Here is a 23,964-nt window from a genome sequence, read left to right on the forward strand (position 1 = left end):
GTTGAAACGTGCCATTTTAAAAGCATCACTTAGGTTCCATTTGTTCTTCCATAAACAGAAATTATTAGCCTCAGCTAATTGCTGAATATCTATAAGCACTTTCTGCATCAGTTTCTACTGGGCATTTCTGTGATTTAGTGAGAACATTAATGCTGTTTTAGTAACATTGAAGTGGGTGAGCCTGGCTCAGCATTCAAGCTAACATGCTTTTCCCAAAGCAGCAACCACCACACCCTGTCGCTAAGGAGAAGTGAAGAGTCATTATAGAAGGGAACCAACATTGTTTTCATGTTTATGTTCACACAAGCGCATGTACACTTGCACACCTGCCTGTGTGTATGCACACGTGTGCGCACACACGCACACACATGCATACACCCAAAAGTAAGCAAGAGAGACTGAGTTCACAGACATCAAACCTATTCTTGAAGACTTTTTCAATAGAGCGTACCAGCCATTTCTCGCTGAAATAAATAGGATTTGCCAGATAGAGATGAGACCGAGAAGAGGACTAAATAGTACCTTCCAGAAATGTATCCATTGCAGTAGACTTAATGATAATCTTCAACCATTCTAGAGACCACTGTGATTTAAGGAGAATTATTTTCCCATGCAAAGATTATTTTAGATCAATACCTTCTATTGTTATATCCCTCTTTTCACACAGGGAATAGGGCTCCAGGTTTACACATAAAGTTAAACAGCCATGTGACAACCTGCCAAATTTGTCTTGTTCTATTCTACTTAATTTTGTAATAATAGCTGACTCAACTTAGTAATCCCTCTGCCTCTGCTTGCTAAGGTCTGTGGTTACAGGTGTGTGCCTGTGTGCCTGTGACTCTAGAATGCTTTTACAGTGACAATTCTTAGCTCTGATGAAATCAGTTTGAGAAAAAAAATATTTTCCATTATAGCATGCTGTTTAAAAATATTATGAACACGAGTCTTTTTGGGAAAAGATCACTTGAGGTAATTTTTTGGCGAATTGTTCCCTTTACATGTTATCGAAGACTCCCCTTTCTAACGCATCTGACATCTTACAGAGGCAACAAGAAGCATGTGCACTGCACCTGTAAAGAGGAAAAGCTAAAAGCGTCCAGTGTTCGCCTTTCTCAGGATGACCAGAATCCAGAACGCTAGCACCAAGCTGGCAAGGATGGGTAGAACCATGAAGTTTGCATTGACTGCTGTTGGGGAAGCAAAATAGGACTGCCACTCTGGAATGCAGTGTGGCGAACATAAGCGCATCCTCACCGTGTGGACTCGCAATTCTGCTTCTTGCTGCTTACCCGAAAATGTATAAAGGCTATGTCTTCATGAAGACGTAAACAAAAGGTGTTTGTAGCAGGTTTATGAATAGATGTTAAGTTCTGGGCACAGCCAAGTTTTCCTTTGGAAAGGGAGTGATAAATAACTTCATTCAGAAAGTAGAATGTCATCCAGGCTAAGGAGAAAGGCAGTATTAAGCTATTAAAGGCATGCTATAAACTTGACTGCATGCAAATAATTAAAGGAGGCCAAGTTGAAATGGCTACATACTGTATGATTCCGAATAGATGGCACCCTGGGAAAAGCAAAGAGATAAGGGGTGGGGGGGAGACCAGTGGCTGCCAGACATTTCGGAGGGAAAGGCATTAACACACACAGAGGGCAGTTAGGGCCATGGGAAGGGTGTCATATAACAGTACAGAAATAGGAATGGTTGGCCTTACATATCTGTCCAGATTCATAGCATGAACAAAACTCGGCATATTGACTCTTCTCCATCACGAGACATCTCTAGAACTGCAGACCAAAAGCTAAGGGTAAGTTTGCTGCTTGAGGGCTGATGAATTCTGATTTTTTTCAGTCCCCTTAACACATTAACACATAATATGTCCAGTTATGTGTATCCTCCAGCCTTGGTTCTAGAATAAGGAATTACCCCTGGAGAATGAAAGCCACCTATGATGATGGCTGACTGAGAGTAAACCTTGTTTGTTTCAACTATTGAGTCTCAAAGGGAATTTTTCTTGATTTTTCTGTTGAGCCTAATCTACTTCAGGGTGTAACCTGTTAGAGCACCCTGAAAGCAATCCCCACACAAAGACTTCATCCTCAAGTAATTTATCACTAAGATTTGGCACAGAGCCTGACATCAAGTAGGCATTCAAAACTATTTTAGTAAATGAAAAAAATCTACTTATCCTCTTTCATAACAGCTTGGAAACAAAGGACAATATCTAAAATCAATCCTAAGGAAAAGAATCTAAGAAATTACATTAGAAAATTCTAGCATTTACAGAAATTCCAACTCAAAATGACTAATGAAAAAGTATTAATATGTGTGTCTACAATGGAGTCACTATTAATATCACTGATTATGCATTTAATAAAAAATCCCACTAGGCAAACCAAACTGAAAATATTGCTTATTTATAGTAGGTTTTTGGATTTTCATAGATTTTAATGAGGAGGTCCTCATGCTTATAACTGACCAAAGAAGATCTTGCTTCATCAGTTAATGATTTTAGCACCATTTTTAATATTGTAGAAAAAATAACTTTAAAAGAAAGGGTACAATAGATGGGATCTTAATGTCTGGTCTTACTTCCCCAGGAAAAGCGGATAGCTCCTCCGAGAGACCTTCAGAGATCTGCTACCACCTCTAGCACTGTCTAACGTCTATAGGTCTAGCTGAATCTCTGACTGTCTCAACTATATCTGGAAGTTTATACACGTAGACACGAGGCGTTTGAGCATTCCTACGAAGTACAAGAATATCAATTATGTATTCACTAACATTTGAAAACACACATGATGGTCATTGTGCTTTTAGAACAATATTATGGCCAAGGTACTGACATTGTAATAGTTCACCCTATCAGGAGGTTTCATTGTTAGTATTACTACCAATATTACCGTTTACTGCCATCTTGATTTTATTCGTTTTAATACTGTTATGATGAAGATTTCCATATTCAAATGTATTCCTCAAAGTCCTCCAGGACAGAGAACCAACCAGATCTGTGTGAATGTGCATTGGAAGTAGGGTTATATATGTCTGTGTTACTCAAAGGAGGTCATTGTTTGTGTATTTGGGCTTTTAACTGATTGAAGGAGGTCCACCCATATTGACAAGGGCAACGTGCTTTATTCACTCCCTCACTAATTAAAGTCTCATTGAAATGCACCCCCAATGGGAAGAAAGGATTGGAGGAGCCTGAGGGACCAAGGACACCATAAGAAAAACACAGAATCAATGAACTTGGGCTCATAGAATCTCACTGAGACTGAACCACCAATCAGACAGGCTACATGGGACTGACCTAGACACTCTGTATATAAGTTACAGTTGTGAGCTTGGTCTTATGGGACTCCTAACAGTGGGATCAAGGGCTGTTTCTGGCTCTTCTACTTGAGTTTTCTACCCTTTCCTCTAACTGGGTTGCCTCTTCCAGCCTCAACAAGAGAGGAGGTGCCTAGTCTTACTGCTGCTTAACGTAACATGGCTGGCTGATACACATGGGAAGCCTGTCCTTTTCTGAAGAGAAAGTAGGAGTGGGCAGAGAAGTGGGGGGGGGGGGAAAGGAGGTTGATAGGAGGGATTGGGAGAAAAGGAAGGGGGGAACTGTGATTAGGCTAGAGGAAAATATTAATACAACTAAAATGTAAAACTACACTGTCACAAGAAACATGTAATGTGTGATTAAATATTTGGTCCCTTTGGACCAGCCAACTTGACACAATTATAAGTAGCCATCAGACCTGACTTTCTGAACATGCATTCTTTTAGTTTATGTGTGAATTAATAAACAATGCCTTCGAATGACTAAGCATCAACCATAGCACCTCTTTATCATAAAACCTGCAAGCGATATCTCTTCTGGGGTCATCCTCCTCCCAAACCATATGAAGAAGGAACTGAAAACTGCATTTGGTAAACAGTGACTAGTTTATCCTCCTGGGTTTGGATATGGCTCTCCTGTTTTGTGCTATATTAAAAGACACAAACAAGCCAGCATCTCTGAAAAATCAAGTGCATCTATTCCAAGCAAAAGATGCACGATCACAGAAGCCTTTCCAGGGATGACATACATTTAACTGTGAATAGACACAGGGTTTATTCAGTAATATCCCAAGCTTTCCATAGCAAAGTTCTAGTGGCGATGTCCCAGAGGAGCCACGTGTATACTGCAAGCATTTATCATGAGACAAAGTTGAAGGACACTTGCTGAGCTAAGGCTGAGAGGACCACTATGCAGAAGAGACAGGAGGGTGGTTGTCAGGTTTACAGGACGGCTGTCTTCCAGTGCCCCGTGCTCAGTGAAATGGAAAATGAACAATCATTGGGTACACATTGACAGTGTCTCATTCTCTCTGTATTTGCTGTATTCATAGGAAGGATAAACCCTCAATAGTTTACTATTGCTATACAAAAAAATTCTGTCATGATGGAGTGTTCTTTTACCTCAGGTGTGCAAACACATTTTTCATATTATCAATATTTACCCTTACCTACAGTATGAAATAGTTATGTGGTAAACACACCATTGGATACATCTCCATAGAACATTAACACAGGTAAAACCTGAGTATGTTGAAAGTTATTACTAATAACGTTTACCAAACTTTACTCATAAGCATATTTCCTCAGAACTCATCTAAGAAGCCCTAAAGCTACAATCTGGAGACAAATCACTTACGTATGTGGTTTGCATCAGTGTTATGCGTGCAGGCTGTGCTTTCAACCAGTTCATCTGTGAAATTTAATCATAAAGGAGTGTTGGCCATCTGATCAGACATTTAGTAATCTGATAAATTGATCACGTGTTGTAATTGAAGCTGGGAAATTGAGATATCATGACACCCATGGAGATTTCTCTGACTGTGAGATAAAGTGCCTTTTAAGATTACTCAGTTTTATTTCCTTTCCCTGTAATCAGATCGATAATTACCTCAATTGTCATCATAGAGCCTTCATCCAGTAACCAATGGAAGCAGATGCAGAGATCCACAGCTAAGAACTGAGCTGAACTCCTGGAGTCCAGTTGTAGAGAGGGAGGAGTGATGATATGAGCCAAAGGAGTCCAGACCATGCTGGGGAAACCCACAGAAGTAGCTGAACTGAGCAAGTGGGAGCTCCCTGACGGCAGACTGACAGGGTTATGCCCTCTGAATGTGGGTGACAGTTGGGGGCTTGGGCAGTTTGTGGGCTCACTAGCAGTGGAACCAGTATCATACCTAGTGCATGAACTGGGTTTTTGGACCCTATTCCCTATGGAGAGATGCCTTGCTCAGCCTAGATACAGGATGGGTGGGCCTTGGTTCTGTCTCACGTGATGTGACAGACTTTGTTGGTTTCCTATGGGAGGGCCTCACCCTCTCTGAGGAGTGGATGGAGGGGGTGGGTTAGATGGTGGGGGGAATGGGAATATATGGATGATATGAGTAAATGAGGAATATGAGTCTGGAATTTTTCTTTTAATCCTTATATTCATCTTAATCATCAAATCACTTTGATTCTACTCCTCATCTCTCTGGCCCCACAATGCCACCACTTCCCTCACTAATTTCAAGCCCATAATCTTATATCTCCATCTGGTCCCTTATAGTTGAATGCACTTAACAATTACCCAGACCTTTCCCCTGCCCTAAGCACATAAGACTTCCACAGTTTATCGGTGCCTGGAGAATAAAAATCCAAGTCTTCCACATGGAAACTTAAGTTTCTTGTAACGCAGATTAGGGTTGCTACCACTCTGCTCCCCAAAACTCCCAGTCACCCAGTTCCTTTCACATTCATCACTTCACCCTGAGAATAAGTTTCAATTCCATAATTAAGACGTGGTCTATCCCTCCAAGCTTTTGCGTAAGCTGTTTTCTGTTTGTATTGCTGTTGATCTAGTCAACCTGAGTTTTAGCATATCATTCAAGTTATAAACTGATGACATCTAAGGGTGAGGAACCTCTTACTTCCCCAGACAGTCCAATCCTGAATGGCTAATACTGAAGATGTTCTATAATGGCCTTGGTTGGGGTTCCTTATAACCACACAAATACTATTTTTTCTTTCCTTGCTATATCTTCCAAGGATTAAAAACACATTATTCTTGTGTTTTTGTTCTTAGAGGTTCATATTCACAAATCCAACTCATAAATGTTTTCTTCAACCACTAAAACTGGGGTCTGGAATCTTACTGGGTATGCCCAGGTGAGATGTGATCATATTAACAGGAAGCTCAGCTCCTCCCTTCATAAAAACACAAGTCAGCCCAGCCCCACAGTTGAGAGGCAGGGTTGACAAGCTGAGGATCACCCAACAGGGAACTGCCACTGCCTGTCTTCCTAGAGAGATGGGGACCTGGGGGGATAGCTGTGTTTTCATGCACCCCCTGGTCATCATTCGCAAACCATCCTGTGCTCAGTGGGAGAGAAAATACCTTCTGTTTTACTTAACCGAACTTTCTTTGCCCTATTCACCAAAATGAGAATTCTAAGTTGCAAGGGAACTCTCATGGTCTTTTAAAGTCCCTGTGCAATGTGTACAAGGTGATGAGGAAGGAAGTAGCTTTGATAGAATATACACAGCGCTGCAATCTGTACAAAAGACACACATTTTTAAGTAAGAAGTTTATCCCCCGATATATAAAGAAAAGCTTGAGGTCCCCAACGTGTGGTTCCTTGAGTGTCACCATCTAATTGGTTTTTCCCCTTTTCTAATCAATTTTTGTCACCATCTAATTTTCCCTTTTCTAATCAATTTTTTTCCAATATGCTTCCCTAACTTCAGTATATTCTTTCCTAATCTTAAGCGTTCGTCTATAACATATTTTGGACCCATACATCTTCCCGTGCCCTCTAATCGCCCTCCCACAGAACCTTCAGCTCCCTCTCTTTCATGTGTCATATTTCCTTGTTTTGTCTTTCTGAGCAATGAGTTTAAGGAGGTGCCTGTATGGGCAGATTCGCTGGAGAGCAGACAGGTAACAAGAGGTGACACACTGGAGAAAATGACTTCCTTTCAACCCTTCAGGTCCAGTAAAGCTCTAGACTTCTTTCCTTAGAGAACCCCACATGGTCAAAAATGGATAAAGTGCTTGATGGCTCCCCAGGTACATTTATTTTCAGCAAACGCTAAGTCTAAAATGTTCTCTGGCTAACATGGCAGAACTTTGGTCTTGGCCATAACGTTAGTGCGGACCTGGGGTCCTCTTCACATAATTCTCGGGGCATGCGTCCTCCATGGCCTCAGTATTCCTCAGAGTTGCTAGCTACCCACGTGACATCACTGCGTGTGAACACTCACTCACAGTTAACATTAAAGCCCAAAACACACTCTTCAGTAACATTTGCAAATGTATTCGCGGCTCCAATAGTATGGAGCCATCTCTGTCCTGTGGGAGCTTCAAAGCGCTGATCTGTAGCCTGTCGTTCATTTTAATGGTGAAGACACAGCCCACATTAGAGAAATGCTGCTCCAGTGATCTGCTACTTAGAGTCTTTGCATTAATTTCCAATAACTCTCTAAACAAATGCCAAGGCAGACACTGAATCCTGTCAAATTATTGTTTATGAAGTGTGTGGCTCCCTAATTTAAAAAGCAGATTTAAAACGTTACCTTTGCCTGATGCTGCATCCGGGGTTCCTACCTGCCTTGAACACCGTGTCTAATTGATGTGAAAACTGTACACACGTTAATCCATTTCTGTTTGAACCTCCTTATTAAAAACCCAATGTTATTACCATGATTGCCAACTTCCTTAAAGTGTTGTGCTCCTAATTGCCTCCTCATTTAAAACTTTAGCTTCTCTAACATGAATTCTACTCACCCAGTGTCTGCCTTTCTCATTATAATAATAAAAAATAAGTACCCACTCTAAAGAAATATCAAATACAAGGCGCTATTCCAGATTTTCCATTAATTTAAATGGCCTAGAGTTACTGAGTATTAAAGAAAAACAGATAGGAAAATAAACCTTTTCCCCAATTCTTCCCATGTTACCTCACAACAATCCCCATTTTCTACATGTTTATTGTGAAAGATTAAGGCAGTTGTGACATGCCTAAGATGGCGTGCTCGTCTTGAATTCTACCACTTGCTCCATCCCAGACACGGGTAACCCTGCTATCCCTTGGATGTAGTTTTCCTCGGACATCTGCCATCTCAGGAACCTTAACATTTTCCTCCATCTTCTTAGAGTACTTATTGTCCAAATAGCCATGTGGGCTACCAACCATTTCAAATTCAAACCTTTGATCAAATACACAAATACACTCAGCACTTTTCATTTCTCATCCTTTTCTGCCTCTGTGACCTGACACCACCATCTAATGTGCTATTTATTTTATTAAACTTTTGCTGCCTCTCGTGTAAGGGGAAGGATCTGCTGTATCTTTGTCACCCAGACAGACGTATCGCATTCCATATCCTGTGGTTCCTCAAAGAAGCAGCCAGACTTCAGAGAAGACTGCTCCAAGTAGATGGCCTTAATGTTGTGGCCGTCCTCATCCCTTACAGCACTTGACAATGGGCAGAGCAGTCAGTTCAAATACAGCAAAGGAGGAAAGCAGAGAAAAGAGACAAGGGGGAGGACAGAGGTACTCAGACACCAGGGGGCCGTAGCGTGCCACTGGTCTCTCACTGGAGAGACAACGCCATGAGGAAAACCATCAATATAACAGAGGTGACAGAGGCTCTGGTAACAGACACTGCAGCCCTACCATCCCCAAGAACCTGATGATGGTGACTTGAATGAGCTTAGAAATGGATTCTCCCCAGATTCCCCACAAGGGAGCACAACCCTGTTATGAAAATACAATGCCCACCCTTTAATCCCCCCTCCAAAAACCCAGACAACAGATACTGTAGTGTCATCTGTGCCCAGACATCTAAGCTACAGATAATTAATGGGCCTTCTATTAAGTCACTGAAGCTTCTTTTAATATCTACGGCAGCAACAGAAAACTAATATGATTTAGGAGAGTACGGGCCCTGGGGGGGGGGGGAGGGGAGAAACTTTGATTTCTATGGTCTTGTTTCATCGGTGTCTTAACTTGGAACTTAGAACTACTCTTTAAAACAGTAAACAATATAGCACATTTGGGTTAGAGTTCATTTGCCATATGTATTTGCCTCCACAAAATCTAGATCTCAAAAGTAAATAAAAGTATATTGAAAACTGATATTAAAATGTGAGAACTGGGTTGATTTGAAAACTCTTTATTAAGGAGTTAGCATCTCCACAAGTTCCAGGGAGTGAGATTCAGGAGGCAACGAAATATCAAGGCAGCACTTTCTAAGATGCAGAATACAACTCCGCAGCAAGTGATAAAATCCGTGCGTGAGGCTGATATTGGAAGAAAGGAGTGGAAAGAGGGAGAGAAAGGGAGAAGGAAAACGGAGAAAGATCAAAATGTAAGAAAGAACCAACAATCAGTCCAACTTAAACTGAAGTGTGGCACATATAAGTGTGTGTGTGTGTGTGTGTGTGTGTGTGTGTGTGTGTGTGTAATGGGTCACAAGATAACATATATATCTTACTGTAGGTGTCTTAATATAACGTCTAAGCCTCCGCCCTAAAGGTCATTTGCCTTTGTGCTGTAGACTAGACTGCAATTTAGGACCTGACTAGTAGAGATGAAGACAAATGAAGGGGGATATGCTGGGTAAGAATGGCTGATCGAGAAAGAACCACACCCTTCTAAAGGTGTGCTCCTATCTGCCAGGCAACATGAGCATCGGGAGTGAAGACAGCATACACACTGTCTTTAATCCTCACACTCTGGAGCAACACGCTTGTCCCCTGTTTGGATCTACAACACTGAGCCTTGGTACAGAATCCAGCTTCATCTGGAAAGGGGCAACTTGAGGCTTTGATCAGCAAAATTCGCAAGAAGCTGTTTCTTTCCTCCCTTCTAAAAACCGGTCTCATCAGTCTTCTGAGGTTAGCCATGTATTAATGTCACATTAATTTAGCTGTGAAGGAAGTTAGAAATGCCCTTGGTACATAACAGACAGAGAGATTGGAACTGAATCCAGTTTGACATCTCCATGCCTTTGAAGATGACAGAGCAAAAAGCAAGGACATAGCATTAGCCTTGATACTGTTTACCATTGATTCCAACATCCCTCTATGTAGAATGCTGCATAGAGATAAAGAAAAAAAAAGATGCCTCTATTCACTTCCCTGTCTCAGGTGCAAACGTTACTTGGGGGCAAGGATTATTCCATCTATCTCTGTGTTGTTCATACTGTCTAGTATGATTGACTAAGTTCACTAAGTAGGGTTGGTATACTACACTGTGACAGCTAAGTCTACACTGTATTTGCTTTCGTGTTTAAATTATAAGTATTGTTACAATATAATATATGCTCTAGAATTCTTAACATCTGCTCACTCACACTGTGTCACTTTTAAAAATCATTTTTGTTTAAAGGTAACATTTAAAAATATAGAATTCCTGTCTAGTTAAGAGTTTTTAAAGTATGTGGACAAAGATATAAGCACCCCAGCTTCCACAAATTGTGCCCCAAAAATGTATCTTACACATTAAAAAAGTAGATAGACTTTGAATACATGCTTCCCAAAGATAATTTTTCTAATGACAACATAGAGTCACTTACAAAGTAAGTTTCTGTCATGTTTTCCTTTGGTAAGAACCAGACCTGAGAGCTACTGACCCCTGTGTTTTGGAGCGTGAGGTCCATACCAACAGATAACAAATTGAAATTCTAACACAGCCCAAGGTTCCTCAGATCTTCCAAAGAAGAAGAAAAATATCAAAACATTAAAAGAAAGAGCCAGAGTCTGGTTTTTTTTCTGCCAGTCCCAACAGTGTTAAAGATATTTTCTCCTATCTCCCGAGCTTCCCAGCAACTTTCCCCTGCTATTTTGTATTGTATAATTAGCATATAATTATGTGCTCTTTTACACTGGAGAGACTATTCTTTTATTAATGACTCTAAAACAAGTTCCTCACTATTTATCTTTGAAAGTGACTTCAAAATAAGAGGCTTGTAAGACTTTTCTTTTCCTTTTCATCTTAAATCTTAAAAGTAATGCAGGAGATAGTTTTTGGGTGTCATAGATGCTCCTAATATTTTTTTTTTCTCAAGCATGAGAGGGGAGGGAAAACAAAAAGATTTGGAAACAGATGTTGAATCGGCTATGCTTTGTCAGACTAAATGGGGCTTAGAACAAAAATTTGTTTCTTAAAAGGCTACCTGTTAACTCTCTACCTTCCTTTCTGGGGAAGAAAATAGGTTGGAACAAAAACAACAACAATTCTCTCTGAATGGGATGTAAAGGCAGAAGCACGCTTCCAAATTAATCAGGTGAACTCACCCGGCCCTGATTTCTGGTTAGTTCTGGAAGATTCCACTTCTCTCTGCTGAGGCCATGCAGGCCTCACTGCTGGATTTGGCTGACTGCTCTCCTTCACTATGAGACTTACCTGAGGGTTCCAGATTGGATATGGGCAATTAAAAGAGAGAGTGTACATTGCTGAAATTTTTAATCATATCTCTGGCCATTTTTCTAGCCAGGAAAATCCCGTATGACCATCATAGTTTGCCTCTGAAACACAAAGAGCTTTGGGCTAAGAGCAGCCTGAAAGCTATGTTGTAACCTTTGCAGACTCTCTATGCATCCTTTTGTGCCCAGAACCTGCCATATCAGGAATAATGGTTGTATAGGGCTCTGGCAGTCCCAGCCTTCTTATTCAAGATTGGCAAGTGGACAGTAAGAGCAATGAATAAAATAATGACTTACACACCTTAATAATATTATAACTACTTATGCATGGAAGAATCGGCCCTGTCCAATACTCAGTCTATGTGTAGTACAGTTGTGTCCCAACCTATTTAAGGGGCGTTTCTTTCTTCCCTCACATTTTTACAATATTTTCAAGGTAAAGGCAGAGCTAATGACATCGGAAACTAACTTCTATAGTAATATAGCAGTACTTACCCAAACTGTTGTGTGAATTCAATAAATATTCATATTTGTGCAATTCTGACTGACTACCCAGGTACACTATCATAGTATTCAGGTAATTGAAAATGTCTCAGTATGTCCATGATTTATGAGTTTTTCCCTCTTAGGGTTGGAGAGACGGCTCAGTGGTTAAGAACATCCACTAATATTACAGAGAACCCGAGTTTAGTTCCCAGAACCCAATTTGGGTGACCCTACACCTGGAACTCCAGTTCCAGGAGACCTCTTCTAGCCTTCTCACATACCAACATGAAGACACATGTAGATACACATAAAGGAAATTTTAACTTATTAAAATGCAAGAAAAATTACAATATATACTTAAAACAATTAAGAACAAAGATGCTTCTTACAAAAGAAACAAAAGGGAAAAACAATTTACCCTGATGAATCGAAATTTTCCTTCCTTCAAGTCATTTTATCTTTCCTCTTACTAGTTTTCTTTCTATGAGAATCCTGGCCTCAGAATCACCCGAGATCTTAGAAGCCATGTAATCAGAGCACCCACAACTGTATTAATCCAGGACAGATGTTGGGAACTCACCTCTCCCTTGGGCACTGGCCAGATGATAAGCACTGATAAACACTGATAAAGTCACTGCTAGTGTTAAACATAAGTCCTCTGAGTTCTTGTCAGCCTGGCACCTGATGTTCTTTTGTACTCAGTGGAGGCGGCAGAGGCATGGAGCACTCACTCTAACTCCATCATTTGTAGCTGCTGTGCTCCTTTTTGCTGCCTTGGCCTCCCTGAGCAACAGAAACAGCTGGTCTTGCCTTCTGCCACTGCCAGTGCCAGCTGTCGGACTAATCCTCGGATGGGTTCAAGATGCCTACATGACAACCACACGTCATTTCCCTGGCCCTGCAGACACTGTCGGTGTGGTTTGAAATAACTTTCTATCAGACTTTTGTGTTTTCACAAGTTTACAGGAACTCTAGATGACCCTGCAACCACATAAGTTAGCAGAGGAGGACTTGACCTATCAGAGGGACTAGTATGACCGATGTTAAGAGGCAAGGCTGAAATTGGTCCAAAACTTAAGTATCAATGTTTGTGCAAACTCACTTATTGAATTGGCTGGGAAACAACTCTGAGACTCCTGCCCCGATTTATATCACATCAAGGATTTCCTTGAGTAGTCTCCTCCTGTCTGCTTTCAGTAGTGAAGTTTGCGCTGGGAACACAAAGATAGAGACGCTAGAGGCCCAAGATCAATGGTGATGGACAGGTGGCGGTTGAGTTGTGGAAAGGGAAAGATGGACATTTGTCCAACAGCTGGGGAAGCAATTGAGAGCATTCATGGCAGAAAGATCAAAGACAGACATGGGGCCGTGGAGAGGAGTATGGGGGGGGGGGAGTGAGAGAGAGCAGAAGAAACTAAAGAAAGGTAAAACGCTCCAGGGACACAGAGGAGAGACTCAAGGCTGGCTTTAGTACTGTGAACCGTTGAGGCTATTTGCTTCTGTTCCTGTCTGCTCTCACCTGCCTATGGCCACATTGTTGTAGCTACCCACTATAGACACAACAAAATCTATCAAGGACCTAGTGTTTGAAGAGCTTCCTGCCTGGCCACAGTTTTTAACCCCACAACAGCAACAAAACCCTCGTCCAGATGACGGGGAAAATACCTCTGTCATCACCTGTTCTCCGTGAAGAATGAAGGAAAATCAGAAAATGTTGTTCACTGGCATGCAGTAGCATACTGCTAAAGCAAGCTCTAGGGTCTAAATGTGGTTTTCCTGCCCAGAACTGTCCACTTGGTCATCTGTCTTGTTTACGCACATTGGAGTAAAATCTCTGAAGGTGAAGCTCGGTTTCAGTTTTGGATTATTAAGAGTTGGTCAACAGGGAAGAAACGGCACCATTAGAAAATAATTTTTTGAGAATTTCAACAGCATCTTGACCTTTTCATTTCAATGATCTAGAAAGTTAACTATATTCCCAAAGGTCTACCTCATCTGAAAAGTAGGAGAGTTTAATCGTTATCACATAAAGAATATATTAAATCCTATGCTAAAATTAAGTTACACTTGCAGATGGAGGGATCAGTTTTGAGAATCGGGTTGTGTGGCTAAATCTCGGTCCCTCAATTAATTACCACCGTGACCTTGTGAAGTCACTTAACTTTGTGAAGTATTGGTTTACTCATCAGTAAAATGGAAATGAAAATACCATCCTCATGGAGCTATTACGCGGAGTAAATTAGATAATGTATTTAAAGTACCCTGTTCAGGGTACAGCATATGTTTATGGGACCAATAAATGTCAGCTTCCCCTTGTCCACTGAACTAATGAAAACACAGAATGGCTATAAAGAGCTCATCTTTTTACAAACTTATTTTGTCAATGTCTGTCAGAATCGCAAATCTTTAGCGAATTCCCATTATTCACATTTTTTGTAGGAACAGTGTGAGGGGAAAATAATTTCATGGTAATAAATACCTTGCAAGAAAATTTTATACCAACAAAAATGTTAACAAATCAGAATTAGAACATTTGATAGCCTGGTGAATAATATAACTATTCTAACTAACTGATCATGTGCATGCATATTTTGGGGGAGTATTTCCCAAAATTCAGCCAACAAATTGGAATCAGGAATAATTGTCAACAAAGTAGTTTTTTTAATCTGTGCTATTCAAACCATGGACACATCTAATGTGATGACATTACTTGACAGGGAAGAATGTTGGGATGACATCAGTAGAATGTCACATGAAGATACTCAGAATTTTTTTTTTAAATTTCATGTTGAATAAATATCTAGTTAGGTGTCACTTTTTATAAAATATGCTTATACCATTATTTTGTTTTATTATTCAAGTATCCAATGCTAGTCAATTATCAACTTTCCTTCAAAGCAAATTTAAAATTATAAAATTTTAGCTCTTAATTATAGTTTTAGTTATATATAATTTATATGTAATTATATATACCTTTCACTGATATATATTTTTATAATTTCTATAATTTATACATATATTTTATAATTATATTAAAATTGGAGATCAAATTCTTCCAGTACAGAAAATTCACATGGCCAATGGGGAGATAAAAAGTGAAATGACTTCTTGGGCTGGAGAGATGGCTCAACTGTTAAAGGCTAGGCTCACAACCAAAACTAAAGTGACTTCTCACTGCTCTCCCATCTTCCAGAAAAGTTCTTGAGTACATAAACGCATCCCTATCCTAAGCATTGTGCTGACTATGAGATTCTGAATTGCCTCTCCATTACCCATTGCATTGACTACAACCCTTGACCCTTACAAGACCAGTCAATGGTCCAAAACTCAGGAAGATCAAGACCATCACTTTCACAACAGAGAGAGATCCTCAGCTGTGAACAGATACGGAGCCAGGAGTAAACTAATCAGTCTTTCAGAATATGCACCCCCATAAAGTTTCAGCTACAGAAGAGGGATTGTGTGTGGCCAGTAGTCTGACATTTAGAATGGGTCCTGGTGTGGGGGTAGGGGTGTTCATGCTGCTGGCAGTGTCTTATGAAGAAATGGTTTTCATTAATCAGAAAACATGAAGGTGGATGGTGTTTGGTAGAAAATGGTATTCTGAAATAAAAAAAATGTGCTATGAATAAATGAATTAATGGGAAATCCACATTACATAAAACAATACCCTCTCATTCTCTCATACAAGCTCCCGTTAAGATACCACAGCACAGTCTGCTAACTCGGAGATCTTTTGCAATCCAGGCTGGCTGTCCACTTACCCGAGTTGTTTTCACTTTATTTCCAGAGGAGCAGCTCCATCCTTTCCGATCAGGGAGGACTTTACACTCCTCTCCCTCCAGACACGGCTTCATGTGACACCACCATTTTTGTTCCACTATGGATGCTGAAGAGGAGAGAGGAAGATTAGCTCAACATTTCTATTTGGGACCTACCACAGGACAAAATTCACTGATCTAACCAATGTATTTGCTTTCTTCTAGAACTTTCGTTATACATAGAATTTTCCTTTGCCACAATAAGGGATGGCCAACATGGGATATATAATATTAATAAACTTCTCAATGTTCAACAGGAAGTAATAACTTTACTCACTATGTTGAAGAATGCTTCAAGTGAAAACACAGGCTTCCTGAGACTAATATATTGAAAAGCCTTGCACCGATTTATATAAATACATAATAAGCTATACCCATGCCCAGATGAATCAATATTTTAAAGCCAATGAAATGCTCTCTAAGAGCAAGCTGAAAATCTGGAGAGCACACTTTCTCTCTTTTTCTTTATTATAAACAGTAATTTCTTCACAAGGAGTAGGCACAGAAAAATTACTGTTTATGATGCAACAATTACTAGCCTTATAATCTATTATGATAATACAAACTATCAAAGAAACAGATATATATATACATCCATCTAAAGTCATTTTATGTGAATTTCATCTTCAGCCATTCATTCATGTACATGGTGTTGACTTCTTTCTCTCTTATTCTAAAACTCTGTCCAGGCTGTTTTGCACGTACATTACTCAACCCTGTATGGCCATCTTGCATTTCCCAAGTAATTTTGCATATGCCATCTACTGGGAAATCTATATTTCATGGCAACCATTATCAGAAGCACATTGACTGGCTGGAACCTCGTTATAATGCTTTTGTGACAACTATATGAAGTGTAATTAACTCTAGCTAGAGGTATTCACATGGGGGGGAAAAGCCCCAACATAACTTCCTTTCTGCCCTGTGATTTGCAATGTGGCCCCCTGGGGAGGGGGTAGGTCGGGAAGTAGCATTATAGTGGGGTTCCAATTCTGACTACATTGTTGCAATAAGCAATGGAAGAGGTCGCACCATCCACGCAAGATGGAGCAGCCCTCGTGGTGCCTGCCACCTGCCCGGGGAAGCAGGAGCACTTGACCGTTTGGGACCGTTCTTCTATCTTGTTCTTATTACAGCATCTGTGTAGGGCCACCACCTCGCAAGTTCCCGTTTTAACATGGTGAGCTGTGCAAACAGAAACAGAAGATAAAACAGTGTTGAGAAAGCTTTGGACACGTCTCTTCTGTTTTCCATCAGAAATACATCAAATATAGCTCTATAATGGATCTGGCCACGCACGGAACCAGAAACACGATGATATTGACTCTGCGATGCGGACTTGATTTCTAAATGTGCTGAGACCAGTTCTGTCAGTAAATGCTTGGTGGAGCAGGAACAATTAGTGACTGGGTTAAAATGAGCCAATAATGGAGTCTGAAATGTAGACCCAATCTGTAAAAATAAAAACATCTATTTGTCCATTTCATACCTTTTCCGTTCAATGTGTTAATCACCCGAACATAAAGTCCTGGAAGTGGTGGCCTGTCATGGGCTTGTTGAAGCTTGTCATACAATCACAGCTGTGGGATCTAACAGTTGTAATCCTTTGCAGGGTAACTGGTGAGGCTTTGGCAAAGGACAGCCTCTCAGGAAGCAGTGACATCGTGTAGACACTGCATCCTCAGAATCCCCTGCCCAGTTTCCCTGGAAATAAACTAATCAGAAGAGTCTAGAAGCACCACCGCTTTCCCACATGTTGCAGCCAGTGTCAGGACCCACAATCATTCCTCTTTCCATTTTGCCTGAGGAGAAAACTGCCCACCAAATGGCAACAACTGCAGGCAGAATGTGGATGGATTGCATCTGGAAGTCAGCCACTTGGAAAGCCGGTCTCATAAGCTGCCAGGCACACATAACCATTTTTCCAACCTCAAAGTAAGATGACTGACAGGGCTCTGGGGATGATTGGAAATTCTGGATACTGTGCTCTGAAAGGACTCAGGTCTGTCTACATCAGTATTGCTTCCTTCCCACATTTCTTCTTCGACGTATTGTCCTTTCTGTTCTGTCTCCTCAGATTAAGAACTGCTTTAAAAATAAAACTTAAGCATCTACTAAAATATGCTTTCAGAAAAAAAACATAATATTAAAGTAGAAATTTAAATGGGTAGGAAATCTGGTATAGTTTAATATTATAAACACTTTGAACATCCTTTGCCTATAAGGATCAGCGTATCATGCCTTCAAATCAACCTGCCTGTTAGAGCAGGGAGTTGGCAGTATCTCGGGTTAGGTAGCTTGCCTAAGCTTTTCTGGGTGTGAAAATCGTATATAGCATAACTCCTATCTCTCCATGTGAGACCAAGAAACTGGGGTGTGACATACAATTTTGACAGGTACTTCTGAGAACAGTCAGGAAAGGGGTACATTCTCCAAAACCAGATATTTGTGTCACTGTAGATGCCAATGGCAGAAGTTCTCCAGGTTTGATTCAGCCACATGATATTTAAACAGAAGCTAAAATATGTAAGACCCACGATCCCGGCCCAACCCTCTTATGCTCTATAGTGTCCTCTTGGTTGAGTGTGAGTCAGTTGCTCTTAACTTCCCAAACGCACCGTGCGTTGTGTTATATGATTTATACTGCCTGCTGTACTGCACTATAGTTGGTGACAGATAAACTGAGTGAATACCACACATCACAAACTTCTGAGTACTGGGGACATAGGGAATTAAAATGAGAAGGTCCTTTTCCTGTCCTTGGAGAGCTTATATTGCCGGGGGAGAAACACAAACACCCAAGTAAATTATGAAGTAAGTAAATATTGGTAGGAAATCCAGTGTACCAGGACGTGGTTGGGAGTGACTGAGCAGGGGAGGAACTCGCATCTACATTTGAGAGTTTCAGGCATTCTCTAGCATGGATGTAGTTTGAATGACAGACTAAATAAATTATAAGGAAGCAGCACCCTTTGTGAAGATCTGGGGATGGAAAACGAACAACAGAAAGCAAGGTGGGACCTGGTTCTGAAACTGAGAAATGTCCCCCTGTGCTGATAATATGGCCAGGGTGGCCCGGGGGACTGGGTGGGGGAGGACAAGGCAGAGGTTGAGGGAAATTCATCAGAAATGTGAGGCTCGTGTGATATCTAATAAAGGCATTAGTTGTTTTTTTTAGAAGGTAAAGTCTTGGGACAGGACAGGCATCCTTTCGCTCAGACAGCTCAGAGACGATTAAGGGGAGGGGGGTGAGAATGAGTAGCTACAGGAGTCTAAGTGCTAAGAGATTACTAGATGATGGGCTACAGCAGACACGGTACGGTACGGGAGAGACCAGCAGGAGAGGGATGTTTCAGTGGAGAGCATTATCAGGAACTGAACAATTACAAGCTCATGGTCTGCTAGGCAGTGGTGGCTCTCACCTTTAATCCCGGCACTTAGGAGGCAGAGGCAGGCAGATTTCCAGGTTCCCTGTCATCCTGGTCTACAGAGAGAGTTCCAGGGGCACACAGAGGAAACCATGTCTTCAAACAACCCAAGATTCGAAAATCAAAAAGAAAAACCATAAGAAAGAAAAGGTTGAAAAGTTGATGGTCTAATAGAGAAGGCCTGAAAAGGAGGCGGGGTTGGCAGAAGACAGGTGGAGGGAGGGGCCATTAAGTTTGCTTGGAACCCTGATGGGTGCAAGGCTGGCTCGGCCATCCATCGCGTTCTGTGCAAATGAGGGGACTCTGTATGAAGTGGAGCAGTCTCTAGGCCACATGGAGAACTGGAAACTGAACAAGGCCATGGTGGGGATGTGACCCACAGAGGGGGAGACGGAAAGGATCACCTGACCGTGGGCGTGGGCTGGACGCTGAAGGCAGCAGGAAGGCAGCGGCTGAAGAAAGGGGAAAGCACATAGGACAAGAACACTAGGGAGCAAGGAATAGAATGCGTCCATCCAAAGGCAGGGATTGATCGGTACTGCCAAGCCTGCTGCAGATCCGATTAAATGAAAAGAAGGAATTGTCCACTGAGAATGTAATATACCCCGGATCACCAAGGCAGTCCTGAACAAAGAGAATAAAGCCTTTCAAGGACATGAAGAGCTCATGAAGGGAGAAGGTGCTGCTTTCAGCAAATGGTGTTGCACACCCAGAAGAATAAAACTAGACCCTTACCTTACACGACACAGGAAAAGCAACGCAAAGTGAACCCATGACTTAAGTATGAGGGGCCTGGAAGAACAAAGTATTAGAGTAAGACGTACACAGGGAATGCCTGTGACATAGGTCTGAGCAGCATGTTTAGATATAACCTCAAAAGCTCAGGCAACAAAAGCAAAGATTAGAAAACAGGTTAGAGCAAACTCATAACGCAGTGTGGCAAAGGGTAGCCTATTCCATGGCTTTCTCTCTTTTCACTACTATTACACAAAAGGTGACAATGCTAAAGAAAAGGGCTAACAACAATAAGTGGTCGGCATCTAAAAGATGCAAGGTGCCTGAACAACTCAAAAGCAAGAAAGCAATTAGCCAAGCAGACAACTACAGGGAATAGAGATTTATCCAGGGAGGATGTAGGCATGGCCAACAATGCTCAGTGTCCTTAATGACTAGTGTGGTATAAGTCAAAACAGCTTGAGGTGCCATCCGTGTACAACAGTTACTACCAGAAGCTGAGAGGTGCTGGCATGCGGACGGAAGGGAATGCTCGCTTAATGGCACTGGGATGCCACACAGCAAGGATAAGCAGGAACCTCACACAACAGAAACTGAACTTCTGTATATCTAGCAGCCCCAGTGCAAGCATACATTCAAAGGAAATGAGCTTCATATGTTGAGGAAAACGCTGTTCTTGTGTTCGCTATAGCCTTACTCATAATAGCCGAGAAACGGAATCAGCCTAAGTATTCATCAGTGGGTGAGCAGATAAAGAAAATACAGGTCACATATATAAAATGCATGTATAAAAATACAGTATCCTGCCATTTCCTTACAACACACATGGACAGCCAGAGTGCTGTATGTTTAAGGGAGCAAGCCAGAGACAAAAATAAAGGGTACTATATGATCTCATTAATAACATGACCTGAAGAGGTTTAACAGGGCGGGGCGGGGGGGCGGGGGGGTGGGGGGGTATAACGGTAGTTACTGAGCACTAAAGTGGGAAGCAAATACTATTTGTCTGGGGAGACAAAAGTTTAAGTTAGAAGTCTGAGAGACCTGTTATAAGGCATGGTGATTGCATTTAATGATATATTACAGTCTTTACAGTGTCCAGGACTTTAAGTTTTATTTCACAAAGAGCACATGAGGAAATTAAAACATCAGGATGTACAAGACAAATGCAGGCAATTTCGTCAATTAAAATTGAGAGTAAGTGTAGTAGATGAAGCATAAATTGAAATCACAGTAGCTAGATTCACATCTAAGCTCCTTTCTGTAGCTGTTGCATCAGAAGCAAAGTGTGCACCATCTCCAGACTGATAGAGGACATCCTTCTGTATGCTGGGAATATATGTTTGTCTTATCGGTTGATGAATAAAGCTGTTTTGGCCAAACGACAGGCAGGTGTTGCCAGGCAAGAAGCATAAGCGAGACTACCAGACGAGGAGGAGGCTACTAAGAGAATGCAGAGTGTGAGTTTTTAGGGACATGCCATGTAGCTAATGAGAAAGCAAGAGGCTCAGGCATCACCGATAAGCCAAGACCATGTGGAGATACACAGGTTAATAGATATCGGCTAAAAATTAAGAGAGAGCTAGCAAATAAGAAGCCTGAGCCATCGGCCAAACAGTTTATAATTAATATAAACCCCTGTGTGTTTGAGACTAAATGGCTGCTGGACTGAGCAGGACAGAAACTCCCGCCATCTACAGACAATATTTTCTTCATCTACATTAGGAATATTATCTAACAGGTTAATTTAAGGTTGAAATAAGGTAATATGTAGAACATATTTAGAAAATGGTTGGCCCAGTAGTAGAATTTTCTATAAGTTACCTGTTACCATTTTGACAATGCCTAGGTACAAAACATGACATTAACGGTAGAAGAAAAATAACATACTTGAAGCCCAGCAGAAGCCCAGGCATGAGGAAAACACAAGCATACTGGCAGTAAATACAGCAGAGAATAGGATGTAAGATTGTTGAGAGAATAATAATAAAATCCCATTCAAAGATTTTTCCTGGGGAGGGAGAAGAAAATAAAGGAATATCTGGAAAGACTATGAAGCCAACAGAATTTCTTGAATGGGTAGAAAAGAAAGAAAAAAAGGCACTCTTATGTTCTGACCTGTCTATCAGGGAGAGACAAAGACCGTGTAGGAGGAGGGAAAAGGGACAACAACAAATGTTCTCAAGGAAGAAGGAAGTGAGGTACAGGGCACCCAGGTTCTCAAGGAAGAAGGAAGTGAGGTACAGGGCACCCAGGTTCTCAAGGAAGAAGGAAGTGAGGTACAGGGCACCCAGGGGGGAGTCACATTCATGTGCTATGCAGACACAATCCACATTAGCAAGACTGAAGGTGAGAGATGTCGAGTGTGGAGGTGGGCAGGCTTGAGCAGACTGAGCCAGGTGACGCGAGGTACACCTGACTTCATCTATTCTCCCTACGAAGTGAGCGAAACTTTTTGAGAAGAAAAAAAGAGTATGAAGCAAATATGTATGGAAATAGGGCACAGGGATTTAGTTTATACACATGGTCCGTTGCAGAGAATATGTTAAATGAATACTGCCCTGAGTCGACAGAGCAGGTGGGGCAGAATGTCTGTGATTAGAGATCTGGGATGCGGGGATTTTGATAACGATTTAGGAGGAAAGAGCGCATTGCAGCAGCTACACTGTAAGGCTCCCCGGATTTCTCTCCCAAGGAGGCTGCACCATTTCCAGAAAGCAACACCACTCTAAGTTCTCAGGAGCTCCAGAGCCTGACTTTGGAACTCCAAACTCTTCTGACCGGCTCCTACGTGATATTAACTCGTCCTTCCCCTTCAACTGCTGACTCTGCTCCTCCACCCCAAAACAGTGGGAACTTTGCCACTGTTGGAGTAGTCAAAATTACCTGGTGTGGGAAATAAGATTCTGGGACACAGCATAGGCTAATTGATGTTTATTTGGAGAGAAATCACACCGGAAACAGATGACCACAGCGGGTTCCGGCTCCAAGGATACCCCCCGGGATGCCCTCTTTCAGTGTGGTCCCTACTATTTTAGGATGTAAGACTTGGGAGGTGTTATGTGGAGCCAGTCGTTGGAATCAAAAATCTAAGGAGAACTTGAGATGGAGGCAAGGCTTATGAAAGTAGACTTTAGCGAGTTAAATATAAGCAGGACTGGGAGTCTAAACAGGGGAGGTGAAATCATAGATAGGGTGTATGGCGACAAAGCCCCCCCCAACATTAATTCAAAGGGTTAAGGTGGGGAGGGGGAGAGCCCATCAACAAAGGAGAGCAAGAAGCAGAAGACCTGGCCAAGGCAGTTTCAACTAGCTAAGCTGCTCACGAACAGCCGAGTCGTGTGGCGTTTCCTGAGGACCGAGTCTACAGAGAAGGGAGTACGTAATATCTCAGGAGGTAGTCGAGTGTCCAGCACCTAAAAATGAAGCGAGGTCCATTGTTACATGGAGGACAGGGAGATACGGCAACAGGGACATTTGAGATGGAAGGTTAGGAGTGTTTCTTGTGCCCTGGCATGCTGCTAGAGAAAGCTTCTGTCTAACCTGGGGCAGTGGCCATCAATGTGAAGGCACAGTGGGGGTTGGAGAGAGGGTGGCATAGGAGTAGAGTCATTCTTGCAGTCTGGCCCTAGGAACTGTCGTCAGGCTTGGTTGGTGGGAGGATGAGGTGGCTGGAGAGCTCTTGGATGGGAGATGTGCGAGCAGGAAATGGGTGGAGTGTCAATGTTGGGGAAAGTCTGTGGGGGCACAGAGGTAAAATTTGAGTAAAATGAGCAGTGGTTGATATTCCACATAAAACTGTAGGCCCAAAGGGGCAATGCGACCGTTACGGCAGATATACCAAGGATCTTTAGGATGGTTTCCTTTTATGTAGTTAGAGAGCCGAGAGCCTCCTCGGGGGTGTAACAGGCTGACCTCAGAAAAAAGCCTGAGAGGCTAAGAGAACTAACCAAGGAGATGGTCTCTGAAATAAGAAAAGTCCTGAGAGACTGCAAGGAAAGGTCATCTACATACAGGGGGAGAGTTCTGAGCGTGAGG

At 41.8% G+C, this 23,964-nt stretch overlaps 1 protein-coding gene across 1 annotated transcript in view; it reads right to left on the reverse strand.

Annotated features, from left to right (window-relative positions):
- Positions 1-1,086: 1,086 nt before the first annotated feature.
- Tafa2 (TAFA chemokine like family member 2) overlaps positions 1,087-23,964 on the reverse strand; it is a 298,337-nt gene continuing 275,459 nt past the window's right edge. The window contains exons 3-5 of the mRNA XM_051176275.1: positions 16,796-16,948; positions 15,707-15,831; positions 1,087-1,284 (exon numbers count right to left, since the gene is read on the reverse strand). Coding sequence (XP_051032232.1) covers positions 1,087-1,284; positions 15,707-15,831; positions 16,796-16,948 — 476 coding nt within the window. The remainder of the gene's footprint in view (positions 1,285-15,706; positions 15,832-16,795; positions 16,949-23,964) is intronic.

Source organism: Phodopus roborovskii, unplaced genomic scaffold (assembly GCF_943737965.1).
Source record: "Phodopus roborovskii unplaced genomic scaffold, PHOROB, whole genome shotgun sequence".
Lineage (NCBI taxonomy): Eukaryota > Metazoa > Chordata > Mammalia > Rodentia > Cricetidae > Phodopus > Phodopus roborovskii.